Below are 19,290 nucleotides of genomic sequence, written 5' to 3'. Positions count from 1 at the left end.
TTTTTAAAGGGCATTCAAGGAATGTGGATGAGCAGGTGTTATATTTTAGATACTAAATCAGTAAACCTAGAGTAACTATTAATGTTAGGCTATGTCTACACTATGAAATAAATTCAAATTTAAGGCAATTAGTGCAACATTAAAACGGGCACTGTCTTCACTTTACCCACCATTAGCTTGAATTAGGAAGCACTAATAGCATAATATCACTGAAACCAGCTGGGTGTAGCATCAAGTTTGAATTTAAAAGTTTGAATAAAGGCGAGGGTGGAAGCACCATATCTTAAAAACAAATTTATTAGCCTCCTGAAGTGTCCCATAGGTACACCCACAAAGCTATGCAGTTACCGGCCAGGTAAGGCCACTTCCTTCTCCGCTGCTCTCCAGGTGTGCAGGAAGGTGGTCACAGGAAGGCCACAATTTGAAGTCTTCAGCACCCAGGCCTGGCAGTATAAATGATGCTCACAATGAAAAAAAATTTCTTTTACCCTTGACGTTGCACAGCAGCAGTAGCCATCACCTTGGTAGTCATTTCCTGCAATCATGAGCACTAAGGGTAGTGAGTCATCTAGTAGTTCTCAAGCACAAAAGAGCGCTCCAGCATGGAAGCAGCAGGAGATTCTGGATCTTCTCAAAGTTTGGGGACATGAATCAGTAGTGAGCAGACTTCAGATGTGCAAGAGAAACGCCAACATATATGATAAGATCTCAGTTGAGGACAGCCAGAGGTCACTCCTGGGCCTCTAGGCAATGCCGGGTGAAGATGAAAGAACTCCAGCAGGCCTATCACAGAGTCTGAGAAGCCAACTGGCAGTCCAGGTCATCCCCAAAGACCTGTCACTATTACAAACAGCTGCATGTGCTTCTTGGGAAGTACCCCACCACATTGCCCAATCTTCATTATGACAGATGTGGACGACCTGGTCTGGAGTCCAGGGTAAGCCAAGAAGAGCTAGGGGGCGGGGGGGCAGGAGGAAGATGCCAGCAGAGCAGAGACTGAGGGTCAACCTGCAGGGGCCTGAGGCTCTTCACCCTCGAGCTAGAAGCAGGCAGAGACACAGACACACACAGACACACACACACACCCCGCCAAGTGCAGGTCCCTGAGCCCCTGGAACCAAGCTGTTCTGGTGAATACTTTGACTGCTAGAAGTGGGTTGCAGATGGGTACAGGCTTTCTATGGAGCTGTGCCCCTCAGAAAAGCATGTTAGTATTTTTGAGGATGGAGCACTTCTTTTTGGACCTCTCCTGTAAGGCCTCATTCAGGCATTCTTGTATTTTTTGCACAAGGTTTTTGGACAGGCCTGACTTACTTTAGCTTCCACACTAGCACACCTTGCCATGCCAGGCAACCAGATATCAATCTGGTATCATAGCACCACATCACATTTTGGCAAATTTTCCAGGCTTGTGGTCCCGTAGGATGAGGAGCTATTCTGTGTTGATATGTTGGTTTTAGAAGGCTGTCGTCTTTGACAAACTAAAGAATTTGGATCGGATTTTTTTGCAATGCTTCCTGCCCTTTTAAATTTCCCTGGAGTGCGTTGCTGCACTACATGGCTCGCGGGCGCGGCGTCTCTCCACACCACAAGGGTAGCAGGCTCTCTGTGCCTTTTTCCTCCTGAGGTCCCTCCCCCACCCCCACCATGTGTTTCCTTTCACTGAGGCCCCTTCCCATGCAGCTGTCCATGTGGCTGGAATCGAACCTTTCCCCATGCTTTCCCCTCACCATGCAGCTGCTAGGCGCCGCAGACCCTGTTACCGCAAATCAGCATGTGCAGCAAAGGGAGGTTTGCTTTCCTTTACATGGCCTTATTCTCCCTGCTGAGGGCTGCTCCAGTAACCGCCGAGAAACTTTTTTACCCCGCCACAGCAGAAGGCTAGAAAACTCCGCTCCCACTTGCAGCATTTCTTTTCACTTTCCAAGGATCTGTCCATGTGGCTGGAATGGACGGACACACACACACACCCCCCCCAAAATGACATGGCTGCTGAGCTCCGTGGGCCTTACGTCTTGTGGGTGATTGATTCAGGAACAGACCAAAACAAAAAAAAAAAACGTTCCCCTGCTCCAGGACACCAGATGGCTTCCCCTTCTTTGTGCACACATCCACCCACGTCCCTTCAGACAGCAGACAATAGCTTACCATGTCCACAAGGAAAAGTTGCGGATAAATGATGGCTTGTGCAATATATGCTTCAAATGCCATTCTTAATAAGCCTTAAACAGCCTTGCAAAAAAAACTTTTCATGATAGCAGACACAGCGCCCCATCCATTCCATGGGTAAGCACGTAACGTGAATTGTATCTCAGTTTTGACCTTCACTTTTCCAGCTGACATCCTCATTGTGGGAGACAAGGTGAGGAAGCACAAAAGGTCCAAGTGGGATCTGATCCTGCAGCACATGGAGCAGTCTGAAGCAGAAACCACTAAATGAAAAGGGACACAGCACAGTGGCAGCACAGTATGCATGAGTTCCAGAAAGAGCAAGTGGCAAGCCAGAGGGGCGGCTGAAGCAAAGCTCATAACGACCAAATGGAGGTCCTGAAGACAGGTCACCCATCCCCCCCCCCATCATCATGGTCCCTGAACACAGGGAGGTAAGGCCAAGTACAGCCTCCTGCTATAGCTGCAAAAGGCAGTTCCACCACCTTGACAATGAATCTTTTCCCCACCACTTAAACCTCTCCTCCCCAAAAAATACGCTTATTCTTTGGTGTGATTTTTTTTGTCAGGCAAGAGTGGTAGGGTGCACAAATCATTGTAGGGAACCGGGTGGGGATGGAGAGAGCCAACAGCACAGCTGCCCACTGCTAGGCCACGGTCTGCAGAGGATTCATGGCAGAGGCACTCAAGTGGTGGGGCAGAGAGGGCTGAAAGCACAACTGCCCACTGCTGCACCAAGGTCTGCAGTGGACTTACGGCAGAGGCATGCAGGTGGGGGTTGGGGAGAAGAGGGCTGAAAGCACATGTGCTCTATTTTTTTAAAAAAGGAAAATAACCTTCTATCCACATCTCCAAATCCATTCTTCTTCCTACAACTTAACCCCCTCCCAGCCATTTAAAACATTATTTCTGTGTAAGACATGGTCTGCTTTATTGGTTCACATTTGTCGGGGAGCACAAATCACTTTGGGGAGTGGGGACTGATTGGTATTACAACAGAGAAATACATTGCTTTCATGTGTGTGGCAGATGACTGAAGCTATGTTTTAAAGCATTGCTGCTGCCTCGCATGGGTATTGGTCAATGGCCGTGTAGGCAGCTGAGAGTAAGCCCTGCTCATGGCCTCAGCCTTAGAATTTCAGGCCTTCAGGAAATTCTCGCACTTGAATTCAAAAATGTTATGCAAAATAATGCAAGCTGTAATCACAGTGGGGATTTTAGTTTCATAAAGATCTAAATGGGTCAATAGGCTCCTCAATCTCACTTTTAAATGGACAAACATGCATTCCACTGTGATTCTGCACTTGCTGAGTCTTTGTCTGAAGTTTTCTTTGCTGTGGTCCAGGGCTCCTGTGTAGGGTTTCATAAGGCAAAGCAGGGTCCCCTAGTATTACAAACAGGCATCTCCATGTTGTCAATTTTGATTTTCTGGTCTGGGGGAAAAAAAGCCTACCCATAAGCTTTCCATACAGCCCAGAATTTCTGAAGATGCATGCGTCATGACCCTTGCCCGACCATCCCACGTTGATGTCGGTGAAATAACCTTTGTGATCTATGAACACTTGCAAAACCATAGAAAAAGTACCCCTTTCTGTTTATATACTCAGAGGCTGGGGTCCAAGGCCAGGATGAGGATGTGCATGCCATCTATTGACCCACCACAGTTAGGAAACCCTTGCGTAGGAAAGCCATCAACTATGGCCTGCACATCTCCCAAGGTCATGGCCTTCCTGAGGAGATGCTGACAGATTGCATTAGCTACCTGCATCACCACGGCCTCCACTGGAGATGTACCCACCCTGAACTGATTGTCCAGACTGGTAACTGTAAGGTGTTGCAAACTTTCACAGAGCAATAGCGACTTCCTTCTGAACTGTTAAAGCCAGCCTCATTCTTGTGTTGCTGTGCTTCAGGGCAGGGGACAGCAAATCACAAAGTTCCACAAAAGTGGACTTGCACATGCGAAAGTTCTGCACCCACTGCTGGTTGTCCCAGGACTCCAAAATGATGTGGTCTCACAAGTCCAAAACCTCCGCTCTTCTGACAGTAATACACTCAGGGCAGCCAGCAGTTGAGGGTTCTTGGACTGCAGTTGAAAGATTTCCTCTTCAAAAACCATCAATCTTCACTCTCATTAAAATCGACAGAAAAATGCACAACAGTCCAGGAAGTTGCTGTAACAGTGTGTGCAACGAGTTGAAGCATTTGGGGAGTCATGCTTGCGCGAGTACTGTGATGGAGAAAATGGTGAGAGCTCCCATTTGGTTTTGCACAGTTACTGGGTGCTCTGAATTCTGGGACAGTGCTTTGGGATAGTGACAAACACCCACAAGCAACCAGGGCTAAGGCATTATGGGATAGGTACCCACAAAGTATTGCCCTCATGGGTAAACTTGGGTAAGGCAATGGGGATGTGGAAACTTGACATGGAAAAACAGTGGGTTGAATTTCCCGAAGGTTTGTGGACACTTAAATTCGAATTCTTAAGAATGTGGTTAAAAAATTGAACTTATTAAAAGCCAAATTTACCTCGTAGTGTAGACGTAGCTTTAGTGTCAGGTTGGGAGACAATGACAAAAGTGAATGAGATCCCTGCAAGGATCTATTGTGGATCATTAACAAATGTGTTACAGAACACTAATGACTGTTCTGTCTAGCAAGCCACTGTGCTATCCTGGTCTGAAGGAATAATGGCAAGATTGAATGTACATGAAGTAGTTCTTAGGCCTCAGAGAAATGCATTTAATTTTCAGTACTGCATTGTAAGAAGACAAACGGGGAAAAGTTCAGTGAAAAGGGATACAAAAATCGGGAAAAAGTCTGGATAACTAGAAAGGCCAATAGGGAACTTAAAGACTGTAAATACTACGTGTCTCATTTGTAGTGCCTGTGAAGCTATCAAAGAAATTTCAAATATCCCCACAAAAGCCATGTGGTGGACAAACTGAAGCAGAGCAAAATTAAATGGAGTTAGCTCAGGTCACATAGCAAATCAGTGAGAAAACCAGGAACAGAATCCTGAAGAGATACAACGCAGAGCCACAAAGGGACTTTAAGGCTCTGAGCATGCGTATCAGATTAGAACCCATGGATAAGCTGATGCTCCTCTGCCTATCTTCCCCTTCAGGGCAACATGTGGGAGCAGGCCACAAAAGGTCACAGCAAAGGGCCTGAAGTCAGAGCTGTCCCAGAGCTGCTTTGCAGGGGCCCTGTCAGGCACAGGGTGGACCTAGGTACAAGGGGGGCCTGGCATCCCAGGTTCCCCTGCAGCACTCACAGTTAGTGGCCAAAAGAGAGGAGATGCAGCCCAAGCTGCCTGTGGTCCTCAAGCTCCCAGCTGTGTCATTTTCAGGCGGAAAACAGGGGAAGGGCTTGAACTGCCTTCCCACACTCACCACTGGCAGGAAGTGGAATTATGTGGCTGGGGGAGCTGAACAGGCTGGGGCTGGATCGCTCTGCTTCCTGAAACTGCTGGTGAATGCAGGAGGGGCCAACCATTGCTCCTGTTGCCAGGACCCCTACTAGTCCTCTGGGCTGCATGATGCAGGGACAGGAGCTTGGCGGAAGGGTGGAGTGCGAGCACGGTTGGGAAAAGACAGGGCCCACACCCTGGCTAGAGGTAGCACCGCGCGTAGTTATCTAGGGGGCCAGTTACACGGTCAGTGCAAACTCTTGTGTCCCTCCCAAATAGTCACCATTGTTTGTCCAGGATCCTGGATTGCAATAAGTCACGTGGAAGAGAAGACTCTAGATGCCATGAGACAGCAGTGTGCATGCTCAGAGGCAGACACTTACATGTCCAGGAAACCATTAGTGGAAATTTAGCACTGAGTGAGTTTAACCAATGAGAAGCCCTGTGGCACCTTATAGATTAACAGATTTTCTTGGCGGATAAGCTTTTGTGGCAAAGACCTGCTTTGTCAGATGCAGTGTACAGACCCACCTCACAGTAATCACATCTCAGAATCTGTAGTGCACCCCTCCTCCCACTAAAAATATGGGCACTCTAGCCTTAGGCCTCTGATAACTTGTAGGAAAATTTTATTGCACATCCTGCATGTTATCAGGAAGCAGCCCACTTTGCAAGAGGCTTAACTGGGTCACTCTCCACTGCACATCAAGGCAGCTTTCTGATAATGTGCTTGCAGCTTCATCCTCAGAACAGAGTGGGTTAACATTAGCCTGACCTGTGGCCATTTGCCAAGGGGACAGGTGGGGATGAGCTTCTGTTTTTATTAGAGTGCAGACTGGGACAGAGAGGACTAAGGAGGTTATCCCATAGAATTGTGGGACACTTCTGATGACTCCCTGGACCTAAATCAAGTGAGGTCGCAGCTACACTGCAAATAAATAGGCCTCAGACCCTACAAGCAAGGTCCTGGGACTGAGCCCTAGACTAGCATAACTGCAGGGTAGATATAAAGGGAGTTACCCTTGAGCCTGGGCTCAAGCATGAGCTTACACTACAATGCAGACATACTTTCAGACCCTAAAGAGACATATGAGGGCTGCCCCACTTCTCATGGGTTACTATTGCCATCCCAAGACTTGGGCATTTCTCATCTGCAACACTTATCGAAGAGTGACTTTTTCTTTAGACTTCATCTTTGTGAGAAAAACAAACAAGCATATAATATATAAAAGAAACATACCAGAGCAGCCTTTAACACTGGAGCTAAGCGAGGCAATAAAGGAATTGCTTTTTCCGTAGCACCTTCAACCAAGAGTAATTCCTTAAAGCCCTCCCTTGATACAAATGTATATGGGTGTTTTGTCTCTCTTAGACCCTGTTTTTCAAATACATGGAAAATGTTTTCTTAATACATAGCTTTTAACACAACATTAATATACCAAAAGGTACCCTCTAGCAGCAATACATTGCATATGTTTTATTGCAGCCTTTAAAACACACTTACTCCACCATGTGGATTCATTGAGCATCTCACTGCTCACTAAATATTCTGTTTTCTCTTTCCCTGATATGTGAAAGAATATTTTACTTCTTTAATATAGTCATTTTCATCCACAGTTTTACTACTTTATCTTCATTTCATCTTCCCAAACTCATTTCTCCATCACCCCATGAACAGAAAATAAATGACATCTGTAAGGGGATTTCCCTACCTTCAAGGAAAACAGAATGTGATACAAGACTGACACCTTAAAGCCATACAAATGTGCAGGTTTGAGATACCCCGAACCACAGGAGCTACAGCACCTCATTCTCATCGTGTGCGTCTACATTAGCACTGAATTTCAAAATTAATTTCTAAAGTAGGCCCAATTTCAAAAGAGGCTGCGGAGTGTCTACACGCCCAACAGCCTCTTTTGAAATTTTTGGTGAAAACGGGCCCGAATTTCGAAACCGCTCTTCCCATCCGGGATTGGGAAGAGCAGCACCTTTTGAAATAAAATTTTGAAATAGTGCATGTGTAGACGCTCCAGGCCTGCAATTTCAAAATTGCGGGTTCGCCATGGCAGCAGCTCCAGGGAGCGCAGGAGATGTGCTAGCAAGCCCCGGGGGGGCTCTATGGCCCCTGGGCCAGCCCCTTAAAGCTGCACAGCTCTGGAAACCCCGTACAGGAAGCTGACAGCACGCACAGGGCTAGAGAAGCACGAGCTCAGCCCTATACACGCTCCAGCAGCCAGACCGATAGGCCACCAAGCCCATCAGCAGGATGGCGAGCCCCCTGCACTCTGGAGCACCCCAGGAGGCCCCCTCGTCCCCGCCGAGGGGTCGCCAGAAGAGAGCTAGGGCCAGAAAAGGAGGGGCCCATCCTGGACGGAGGCCAAGGTAAAAGACCTCCTCGGCCTCTGGGAGGAGGAGGAGGTGCTGCTCCAAAGCACAGGGAGGCCCCGCAACACAGCTGCCTTTGAGCGGCTGTCCCTGGGGCTGTGGAAGCAGGGACACCCTCAGCGCAAGGCTGCTCAGGTCTGCTCCAAAGTAAAGGAGCTCAGGCAGGCCTACAGCCGGGCCAAGGATGCCCACAGCCGATTGGAGGCCGGGGCCGGCCCGAGGTGCCCACACTACCGGGCACTGCAAGAGCTTCTCGGCCTGAAGGATGTCCCAGAGCCTTCGGTGGTGGTGGACACGTGCGGGCCTGACACCGACCAGGAGACAGACCCACCGGAGCAGCTGGGACCCTCCAGCCAGACCACACCTGCGGGGGCCGGGAGCAACTCAGAGGAGGTGGGCCCATTAGTCATTGCAGTCAGCTCCAGTACCTCCAGCCAGGTGCCCTCAAGGCCGGTGTCCCCAGACCTCTCCTCCAGAGTCCCAGGTAGGTGACAGGTGGATCGGGTGGCCTGGGTGGGGAGACCTATCCCACGGTCCCCTGCCTCGTCCCAGACCCAAGCACGGCGCCATCCAGCACCTGCACCCATGGACAGCACCCTAGCCTGCCCAACCAGGGAGGGATGCAAGGGCCAGGCCGCAGCCAGCAATAGCCCCAAAGTCAAGGGCCCAGCAGGCACACAGGAGCCCCAAGGGCGGGGTCGGCAGTGGAGACACCACCTCGGGGGATGGCCCAGATGGAACCCCCGGGCCCGGGTGACAGCACTGATGGGTGGCTGCTCTCCCCTTGTGTCTCCACAGCATCGTCCTCTGAGAGCCGGACCACACCCACGCCACCATCCAACAGAGCCGGAGAGCCCTCATCCCCATCACCCCGGCTGCCGCCTGGTCAGACCCAGAGGGCCTGAAGCCAGCAGCACTACAACCCCCAGGAGGCGGCGGAGGCCCACAGCGCAGCCATTCAGGAGCAGACCGCCGTTCTCCATGAGTGGCTGCTCATATAGGGGGAGAGGGACCTACGGGGAGGGGGCCACAGCCCTCCAACAGCTGGCCCCCCAGCCAGCCCCCCCAACTGCCCCGAACCTGTCCCCACGCTGCCCCTGGACCCGTTCGCACTGCCGCCCCCGAACACACCACCCTCAGCCCACCCACCCTCAGCCCATCCACCTGTCTTGCCCTGGCCCACTAGTAGATCACCAGTGCCAGCCAGGAGGGGGATCCCCTCCCCACCTCACCCAGCCCACCCCATTCTTCAGCCCCTGGCCAACCCTATCTCCCTGTTCTTCCAGCCCCCTCCCAGCCCCGACGGGGCCCCCCGCACCAGGGGCGGCAGGGACACCCGTACCCACTGGGGATCTCACCCCTCCACCCCTGTAGGGGACTAGGCCTGCCCATGCCTCTGGCTCCGGCACAGTATATAGTTCTCTCCCTGTTCCCCCCATATTTAGCCCCAATAGGAAGACCCCATGCCATTGCTCAACAGTCGTTTGTTTATATATAATTAGTCCCCACTTAATAATCCCTTTCGTGCACCCCAGTGTCCCCTGTGTGTGGGGGGAGCCATGCTGCAGGGTGGGTGTGAGCTATGTGCCAGGTGGAGGTCAGCATGGCTCCCACTCAAAGGCCTCCTGGAGTGCTTCCCGGACCCTAATCTCTTCACGCTGTGCCTGGCAGCACGGGGCCACGGGCGGCTGCTCATAGCCAGGGCAGCGGTCCGCAGCCCATGCAAGCATGTAATGCTCCTGCTTTCCCTCCACCAAACCGTGAAGAGTGCAACAGGCTGCAACCACCGCAGGGATGTTGGGCAGGCTGATGTCCAGCCGCGCGCATTGAGGCATCAGAAATGCCCCTTGAGGCGTCCGAAGGTCCGCTCAACACTGTTGCGGGCCTGGTTCAAGGGGTCGTTAAAAACGTCCTGCTGGCGGTGGTGTGCCCAGTGTAGAGGCGCATCAGCCACAGCTGTAATGGGTACGCCCCATCGGCCACTATACAGGGTGGCATTGTTGTGTCCACCACAGGGAGCTCCCAGGCAGGGATGTAGATGCCCTCCTCCATTCACCGCCCCAGCCAGGAGTTGCGGAATACCCAGGCATCATGGGCTCGACCAGACCAGCCAACGCATATGTCACTAAACTGGCCCTGGGCATCAACGAGCACTTGGAGCACCACCGAGTGGTACCCCTTGTGGTTTATATGGCATCCTGCACTATCGTCTGGGGTGTGGATAGCTATGTGCATGCCATCGAGTGAGCCAAAGCAGTTCAGGAATCTGAGGGCTGCGAATCCCACCATGGCATCATTCAGCTTGCCGAGGCGGACGACCCTCCGCAGGAGGAGGCGGTTGATGGCCTGGACCACCTGTAGGGGGGGCACCGACATGTGGGCCTGCGCATCGGGTGCCCCACTGCCCCTGCAGACCCCCCACCCTGAAGCCCCCTTCTACCTATCCCCTGCCGGCCCCCCACCCGGGGGCCCCCTGCCCCTTCCTGGGGAGGGTGTGGGGCCCTTGTCTGACTTACCTCCAAGAGGACAGCTCCCACGGTGGCCTTGCCCACCCCAAATTGGTGCCCCACTGAACAATGGCTGTCCGGAGTGGCCAGCTTCCAGAGGGCGATCCCCACATGCTTCTCGAGTGGGAGGGGGGTGGACCGCATGCAGGTGTCCACATGCTGCAGGGTGGGTGTGAGCCACTGACACAGCTCCATGAATGTCTCCTTCATCATCCTGAAGTTTGTGAGCCACCTTTCGTCATCCCACTGGCCCAGTACCAGCCTGTCCCACCAGTCCCCACTGCTGGAGTGGCTCCAGAGGCGCCGTGGGGGATGGGGGATGGAGAGCGGCAGTTGCTCCATTGCAAGGGCCTGCAGGACCCTTGTGGGGGAAAGGTGGGCTCCAGGACATTCACCACGCCCAGGATGGCGATGACCACCTCGGTCCCGGTGAGGGTGGCAGCATCGGCCTCTGGCAGCTGCTGCTGTTCCATTCTCCTCTCAGTTGTTGGTGCACGGTCCACGCAGTGCTGTGTACTGCTCTGCTGGGCTGTGTGTGTGCAGGGTGGATGTGTTTGGGAAGGGCCCTTTAAGGGCGCTGCTGGCTGTGTGACCCGGATGGGCTTGTCAGCCATGTGACGCCGTGTGTGATGTTTCCTAGCTGCTTATTTCGAAAGAGCCCGCGTTCCTGTGTGGATGCTCTCTTTCGAAAAAGGGAGGGTGTTCTTTCGAACTAGGGGATCGGTACAGTGATCCATTTTGTGTGTGTAGCCGTGCTATTTCGAAATCCCTTATTTTGATTTTGTTTTTCGATGTTCCCCCTTTTGAAATTTCTTTGTCGTGTAGACATACCCATACAGAACAAATCAGATTTCAGACATACAGCCACTTTTTCAATTAACAGATCATGTTTTTCTTTCAAAAGCATCTCAACCTAGTATGTATTCAGCCTAGGATGTCTGATATACGACTCTAAGGACTGATCTACACTAAAAACTTGGGTCCACACACCTACGTTGCTCAAGGGTGTTAAAGATCCACCCTACTAATTCTTCCATAAACCTACTGCCAACCTGATGCTATGTCTACACTAGACTAAGAAAGTCAACCACACATACACAATTCTAACTGCAACAATTTTGTAGCTAAAAATTGACGTATGTGTGCTCAGCTAACTTGTCTGTCTATAGAGGGGAAGGTCGACAGGAGAGTTTCTCTCATTGACCCTCACTACTCCTCGAGTTTTGCAAGGAGTACAGAGGTTGACTGAGATCCCTGAGAGGTCAACTGTGACCCCGAGAGGTCAATTTTACGCGTCCATACTAAACACACAAAATTGAACCCTGGAAGGTCAGCCTTGAGCAGGTCTATCTTCTGGTGTAGTGTAGATGTAGCCTTATGTCTGCACTGGTGATGGGTAACTCCACTGTCGGGAGAATCCCTCCAGTTGCAGTAGACTGCTTCTGTACTGGAGCTGTGCTGCTATAAAATTTCAATTGTAGACAAGCCCTAAATTTAAGTTTGTTGAGATTCTTGGAATGTCTTTAGAGACAAACCCCCTGGCAAATATTAGGAAAATAGGAAACGATAAGACCAGACAAAGTAATACAGTGACTGATACTAAGCACAGAAGGCAAGGATAAAACTAAGCATGCTTTCTACTAGTTTCTCTTGCTGAGTACTGACTGTGATTAATTTTGGTTTTCCAGGCCCCATTTCCAATAAATAAAATTAATTCACTGAAGAGAACGTTCAATGCATATTCAGAAGAGCATAGTTCAGTTGGACCTGAATTTATTTATACACAGGAAACTGGTGATTAACAGCAGAATCTCTAAAACCTCAAAAGCGTTAAAGGATTCCGTTACAGGAGCTACCGCTCTGAGATCCAAATTAAGCTCTGGATGAGCTATTTTGGCCAATATGCCAAAGGACTTCTCTTCACACCAGAAGGCCATACCTAGGACCCTACCACATTTATGGCCCATTTTGTTCAATTCCACCATCATAGGATTTTTGAAACAGTTTCAGAGTTTCTGATGTAAACATCTGGAATTTCAGGGTGTGGTAACTGTGGGGATCCCAATTTGATCACAGAGCGTTTCAAGGAAATTGTAGTGGGGTTGTGGGATTGCCACCCTTACTTCTACACTGCTGCTGGCAGGGGCATGACTTTCCAATGTGGGCCACACTGGCTGCTGACTGGGCGCCAAGCTCTAAAGCCAATGGCACTGCCAGAAACAGAGTAGGGGATTACAGGATCGGGGCAGAGGTTTCTGGAAGTGAGTCTGACCCAGCTCCGAGACCACCCCCTGTAGAGGAAAAGAAAGTCCTGCTCTTCCCTACCCTGGGCTGGGAGTAGCAGTTGGGGCCCAACCAACTGCAGGAGCCCTGCCTAGTGCCCCTCCAGCCCTGTACCTCCTCTACAATATTTGTATCTCATGAGGGAAGATGAGATTTCACAGTGAATGACATGTTTTTTCAACCATTAACTTGGCAGGACCCTAGCCACATATAATTAAGAGTTACAATAGAATCCCCCTTGCTGCCCACCTTACAAAATCATTCATGCAAGAGCCTCAGCCACTGCAGTTGTTTACGAATTTTTTACTACGCATACAGGTGAGCCACAAGGGCAATCTAAAGTTTGCTCAAACCCTGATAAAAAATTGTGAACAAATCCGTACTCATTCTATTGTGCAAGGCCAAGATGTGATATTTCAATGTCAAATTAAACCTAAATTTCACCAGAACTCTCAATGGAGATTAACTTACTAGAGCCAATTACTTCAGCAGTAGGGCTAGATAAAGTAAAATTGCAAGAATTTTTTTGAGATATAAAAAGTATTTCCCTTACTTTTCCTGTATTTCAAGGCAGCAGAAATGTTTTACTCAGTATTTTGGAAAATTTATCAGTGGGGAGGCATAGACTGAAATATTTCAGGATTTAAGAATGAAAGTGTTGCAAGGTAGTAACAGCACCAAAATTTGAATGGAAATCCTTATGCAAGTTTAATTATAGTGGCTGCTCCTGGTAAAATAAGTATTATGAAACAGCAAAATTTTCAGATCCCTTTGGTTCTTTTATATTCTACAACTTTCCATTACTCTTTTGCATAATCTAAATTAGAGGAAAGATTTTAAAAAATGTCCAGATGCTCAAACTGGTTGACCACCTTCAAATTATACCTTGTATATATTGTGTTTATCATTGTGGAATGGAAATTGATTACACTAGCTTCTTGGAAGCTATCATTCCCATCTACCCCCTCACTCCAACTGGTGATCTACATCTTGTTAAGGGTTCAAAAATATATATTGCTACTATTTGGTATCAACAGAAACAGATAGTGACTTGTCAAAATAAAACAGAAAAATACACGTTTTGCCTGAGCTTTTCCCCTCAATTCAAAGCCTGTTTCACACAAATGATGCAGTTTATCTTGGCAATGACATTTTGCAGTACATCTATGGTTTATTAAAAGCTTGCTCACTTTCAAAATATTTATTCTCTTAAATTATTGCTGGTAACTCATCAGAGTTCCAATTCCCTAAGTCTCCAAGAGCAATTTAAAATAATATGAAGGTAAAAAACTGTTCAAATAGAACAGTAAATTAGCACAACTGTTATAAACAGCTATATTTAACTTCTCCAGTTCTTTAGAAAACATTATTAGGACAAACATTTGTTGGGCCCGTATAAGGCCAAAAGGAAATGTTAAATGAATTGCATAAAAGTATTACTGTCAGTGTGATATACGATGTGTTGTATATAAAAAACAGAATCTAAAACTCTAAATCACACTCAAACTACTGGCATATAGGCTATATCTGGCATATTTTCTGTATTACTATAGCTCCCGTGACAGATTAAAATTGTACACAATTTAAGTTTTCTCCCCTTTATAACTGTGAAGAAAATCTTCCAAATAAGAACTAGTAAATCCCTGTCTTTCCAAGTTTATGTACAGATAGAACAAACAAACAAATTCAAGGGGATGTTATCTTTGAATTATAAGGACAACTGAACACCATTATTATTAACTACTTTCCCCTGCACCTCCAGAAACATTTAGCTTTTATATTTATTCTTTGTTCTTAAATTGATAGGAAGGAAAGCAATAACTTTCCAGATGCATGAAAAGCACTGTAGTGTAATAGTCCTTTCTATTCCTGATTCACCCTCTGACAGAATCCTACTCATGTGAAGTTTGCAGAGGGGCTGGAGGGGAACGAACAGCTGCTCTCTTTCCTTCTCCTTTCCTATTGGATTGGAAAGGTTATGTATTACCTGAAGTTTTCCCTCTAGCCATTAGCATTTTAAGTTCCAGCTGCTATTCAGCAGTCATTAGGTGCCTCATCCTCCTTTCCCTCTCCCTTTCCTAATTATTGTAGCAGAGAGAATGCAAGAAGAGAGAACTCGGAAGAAGATGAAGAGCAAAACAAGTTGATCCAAAGCCAAGGGATGGAGAGAAAATGGCTTCTGATGCTACTAAAACTTATTTCTTGCACCTTCACAGGTGAAGATGTGATGTATTCATGTATGTCTATATCAAAACTCCATTTTGTCTTGTAAATGACAGTTTGAGTGTCCTCATTGTTGTCTTTTACCTCCATCTTGGAATGAGGATCCCAGAGATGTTGGTAAAGGGCTAAAAGGCAATGAAATCAAAAGATCTTAAGCTGGATAGTCTCCCATTCACATGGAAACAATCTAAGACAAGAAACTAGCCGCTACCTAGTGGAACTAGCTTTCTTAGCCAAGTCTGAAACCTGTCACCAGATCACCTAAGGAGGAACTCAGAGCCACTTGACAGGGAAGACAGAAACTTTACAAAAGGGAAGTCAGTCTCACTTTTTTTTTCCTCTTTCTTGGAGGTGGGGGAACCAGGGGAGAAGGAGAATAACAATGGTGATGGCAAGGAGAGTCTTAGGACCCTGAAAGGACTGACCATTGGACTCTGAGTGGTGAGGGCACAAGAAAGAGTTTTGCATGAAGGTTTGTTATAACAACACTAGTTATCAAATTCAGTTACCCACCTCTTTGAATTATGTATGTATATTCAATTTTTGAGCAAAAAAGCATTATTATTTCATGATTATTTAAGCAAAGCAATCTTACCTCAGCTAAAGTAATAAGAAGAGGATCAAATGGAAGAGTTTCAGGAAGACATTCCCATTGCAATTTGTGTTTTACTGAGCCATGAACCAACCTATCAGGTAAAATAAAAGTTAGTAACTACTATGGAGAAATTAACAGCACATAAGTCAATTTCTTTACATGCTGTTTATAGAAAAAGAACCCCAAATGTTTTACAAAAAGAGCACTATAAAGACGCACGCACACACCCACCCACCCACCCACCCTAAAATTCAATGCCTTCACCAGAGGAAGGTGCAGACTGCTACAGATGTAATTCCAGCCCTAGGATTCTATGATTGTATGTATCAAAACAACAGCTTCTGAAAAGTCAACATCTAAATTCCTCCTTCAGCAACACAGATTGAGAGCTTGATACTTAGACAGATAAAAATAAAATAGTTGTATATAATTATATCATATTCTCCTTATTTCTCAACAAAGACTCTTTTTCTTCTTAGTGAACCAGTATCAAAACAAGGATTCTGTCTATAGGGACACTTAAAAGATCAAACATCAACGTTATTTAACTAAAAGATCAGTAAAGTCAATTTGTATTTATGCTATATCTAACTGGTTCTTCTTTGAATAGATGCAGTCATGTATGCTACTTACATATGTGCACTCAGGCCACCAGAGCCGGAGAATTTTGCCAGAGGCAGCACTCAACTCTTGCTCATAGCTCCTCCAGACTATATGAGACGGCACAACATTAACCCACCTCAGATCCTTCTTACTGCCTGTGGATAAAGTCAAAGCTCTGAGAGGTCCTTAACCTCACAATGTTAGTAGCTTTTTTCTAGTTGTATATAGTTAGCTCTTCTGCTCCCCTTCTAGAGCACATGTCCTGCATCGATCTTCTGAAAGAACTGCTGATATAGATGTGATCAATCTGGTTTTCTGACTGGTAGTCCGGTGAAACCAAAGTGACTTTATAGATCCTTTTGTGCAGAAAAACACTACCACTTATTGCCAATCCATTGAAGGAACAAAAGTCACTGAAACATTCTCCATTTTCATTCACGTTGCCTAGGCTTTCTTTTCCCATAGTTCATTCTCTGCCTCTATTTATGCTTCCATTTTTGCATTGAAGTCGCCCATCAAAATCAAGATATCCTTTGATTTCTGATTCAGAACACTTTTTGTTTTACATTCCTCGCTGCTTCATTGGTTGGTGCATAATGTTGCACAATCAGTACCTTTTGCACTTTGGTGTAGAATCTGGCTGTGACGATGTGCGATGACATTGCTGTCCACTCCATTAAAGCACCAGATGCCTTCTGTCTGTGGTGTGCCCTCTTCTTCATGTCCTGAGTAGATGAGGGTTTCACCTGTTGCCAGATGTAGCTGCCCAGATTGCGTCCATCTTGTCTTACACAAGCCCAAAACTGCAACCTTGTACTGTTTCATCTCTGCTGCCATCTGTGCTGTCTTCCCCGCTTGATACATAGTCCAAACATCATGTACCAAACTGCAAACTGTGTGGTTGTCCTGGGTGAGAGAAGGATCATGTGCAGGGCAGTCTTGCAATGCTCAATCCAGGTGGGTTACCAACTCCTCCCAAGGCTTGTGTAGACCACCATTTGGTCATGAGAAAACTCAGGTTTAAGCTCAAAGAGGTACAGTACAAAAACAACCAAGCCCGGATGGAGATTCAACATGGAGCAGCTGAAGGATTTAGAGAGAAGAGACAGTTTCCAAGTGGAGCTGTCCAACAGATATGCACTTTTGACAAAACTCATCCCAGAAAATGCTACCGTGGAACAAATTTGGGAACAGACTGGAAAGAGACTTGCAAAAAAACACTGGGAAAGAGGACAAGGTGTCACAAAGAATGGATCACAGCAGAAACTCCAAGAAAAGTGAAAGAATGAAAGGACAGAAATGCAGCAGTCATCAACAGCAAAACAAGGGCAGCAAAGGCAGAAGCTCAGAGACTGTATTCAGAGAAGTAAAAACAGAAGCTAAAAAGGCTGTACAATGGGACACGAACAACTTTGTGGAAAACCTTCCACAACAAGCAGAACAATCTGAGGGAAAAAAAATTTGAAAGAGCTGTATGACATCACACAGAAGCTTGCTGGGTGACGGCATACAGCGAATCAGCCAGTGCACGATATGGAGGGGTGTGAGCTAACAAAGCCAAGTGAGCAGCCCAGTCGATGGAAGGAATACTTTGAAGCGCTACTGAACCACCCTGCTCACATGGAACCTCTGGAGTTACTACCTGCAAATATACCTCTACAAATTAACAGCAACAGACCTACAAAACAAGAAAACAGAAAAGCCACTGCCCATCTCAAGAGTGGAAAAGCACCAGACAATATCCCTACATAAGCAATCCAGGCAGGTAAGTGAGAAATCAGTCAACATGATGTAAAATCTATTCAGGAAAATTTGGGACACTGAGGAGATCCCACAAGACTGTAAACATGGCTACCTCATCAAGCTTCCACAGAAAGGCAACCTTAAGGAATGCAAGAACTGGAGAGACATTACTGTCTATTCCAGTAAAAGTGTTCACTAGGATTCTCTTGGAGAGAATGAAGACAGAAGTTGGTAGACAGCTCAGGGATCGACAGGCCAGCTTCCGAAATGAGAGTGCTTGTACTGACCAAATAGTAGCACTCAGAGTGATCACAGAACAGCTGCTTGAGTGGAACTTCCCCCCCATACATAACCTTCTCAGACTTCAAAAAAGCCTTCAACAGCATTGGTAGAGACACTTTGTGGAAACTGCTGTGACACCGTGGCTCCCCATCCAAAATAATTATTCAGCCTGATCCATTCAACCTAAGAATGCTCAACATGCCACATTGTTCACAATGGCGTCTTCACAGATTCCTTCAGCATAATCTCAGGAGTGTGACAAGGATGCCTATTGTCACCTTTGCTGTTCTTGATCACAACAGACAGGATTATTAGCAGGACAACAGAGGGCAATCAATGGGGGCATTCAGTGTCCACGTTTCAAACAGCTAGAGGACATTAATTTTGCTTATGATGTTGTCCTCCTTACAAACCAGCATGGAGGCTGAAAGCACAGAGAAAAAGGTTGCAACACTAGACAAAACTGCGTCAATGAGTGGATTCAGCGTTAACACAGGAAAGACCAAGACAATGAAGATCAACCAGACCAACATCACCACCACAACACTAGGAGGGGATGACCTGGAAGATATGGAGCAGTTCACCGACTTGGGGAGTATTATGGGCAGAGATGGAGAAGCAGACAAGGATATCAATGCTAGGATAGGGAAAGTAACAGCTGCGTTCAAGACTCTTCATACCACATGGAGCTCACAAATATCATCTTTGGAGATGAAACTGCAGATCTTTAACACAAATGTAAACAGTGTGCTCTTGTATACATGGGAGACCTGGTGTACTAAAAAGTCTTCAAATCACAAGCTACAGACATTGATAAACAGATGCCTGAGGTACATCCTTCACATCAAACGGCAAGACTGTCACAAGTGAGAAACTTTGGCACAGAGCAGGACAAGAACCACCCGATATTCAAATCAAGCAAATAAAGTGTGGGATGGCTAGGGCACAATCTCAGAAAATCAGCATCCCGCATAGTCCATCAAGCTCACAAATAGAACCCACAAGGAAAAGGTCTGCTGATATTGAAGGACAACAACCCAGGTACTCCTGGAGTCAGCTAGAAGTTTTGTCCTGCAACAGTGTGAAGT

At 47.2% G+C, this 19,290-nt stretch overlaps 1 protein-coding gene across 5 annotated transcripts in view; it reads right to left on the bottom strand.

Annotated features, from left to right (window-relative positions):
* PACRGL (parkin coregulated like) overlaps positions 1 to 19,290 on the bottom strand; it is a 34,664-nt gene that overhangs the window by 7,018 nt on the left and 8,356 nt on the right. For 4 of the 5 annotated variants that reach the window (XM_074991758.1, XM_074991756.1, XM_074991759.1 and 1 more), the window contains 2 exons: positions 15,575 to 15,665; positions 6,822 to 6,956 (listed from right to left, as the gene is read on the bottom strand). In XM_074991758.1, the coding sequence (XP_074847859.1) occupies positions 6,822 to 6,956; positions 15,575 to 15,665 (226 nt within the window). The remainder of the gene's footprint in view (positions 1 to 6,821; positions 6,957 to 15,574; positions 15,666 to 19,290) is intronic. The other variant, XM_074991760.1, reaches the window with a different exon arrangement.

The sequence above is a fragment of the Carettochelys insculpta genome, chromosome 4 (assembly GCF_033958435.1).
Source record: "Carettochelys insculpta isolate YL-2023 chromosome 4, ASM3395843v1, whole genome shotgun sequence".
Classification (NCBI taxonomy): Eukaryota; Metazoa; Chordata; order Testudines; family Carettochelyidae; genus Carettochelys; species Carettochelys insculpta.
The sequence above is the reverse complement of the archived record's forward strand: the minus strand, read 5'-3'. Positions and strand labels throughout refer to the sequence as shown.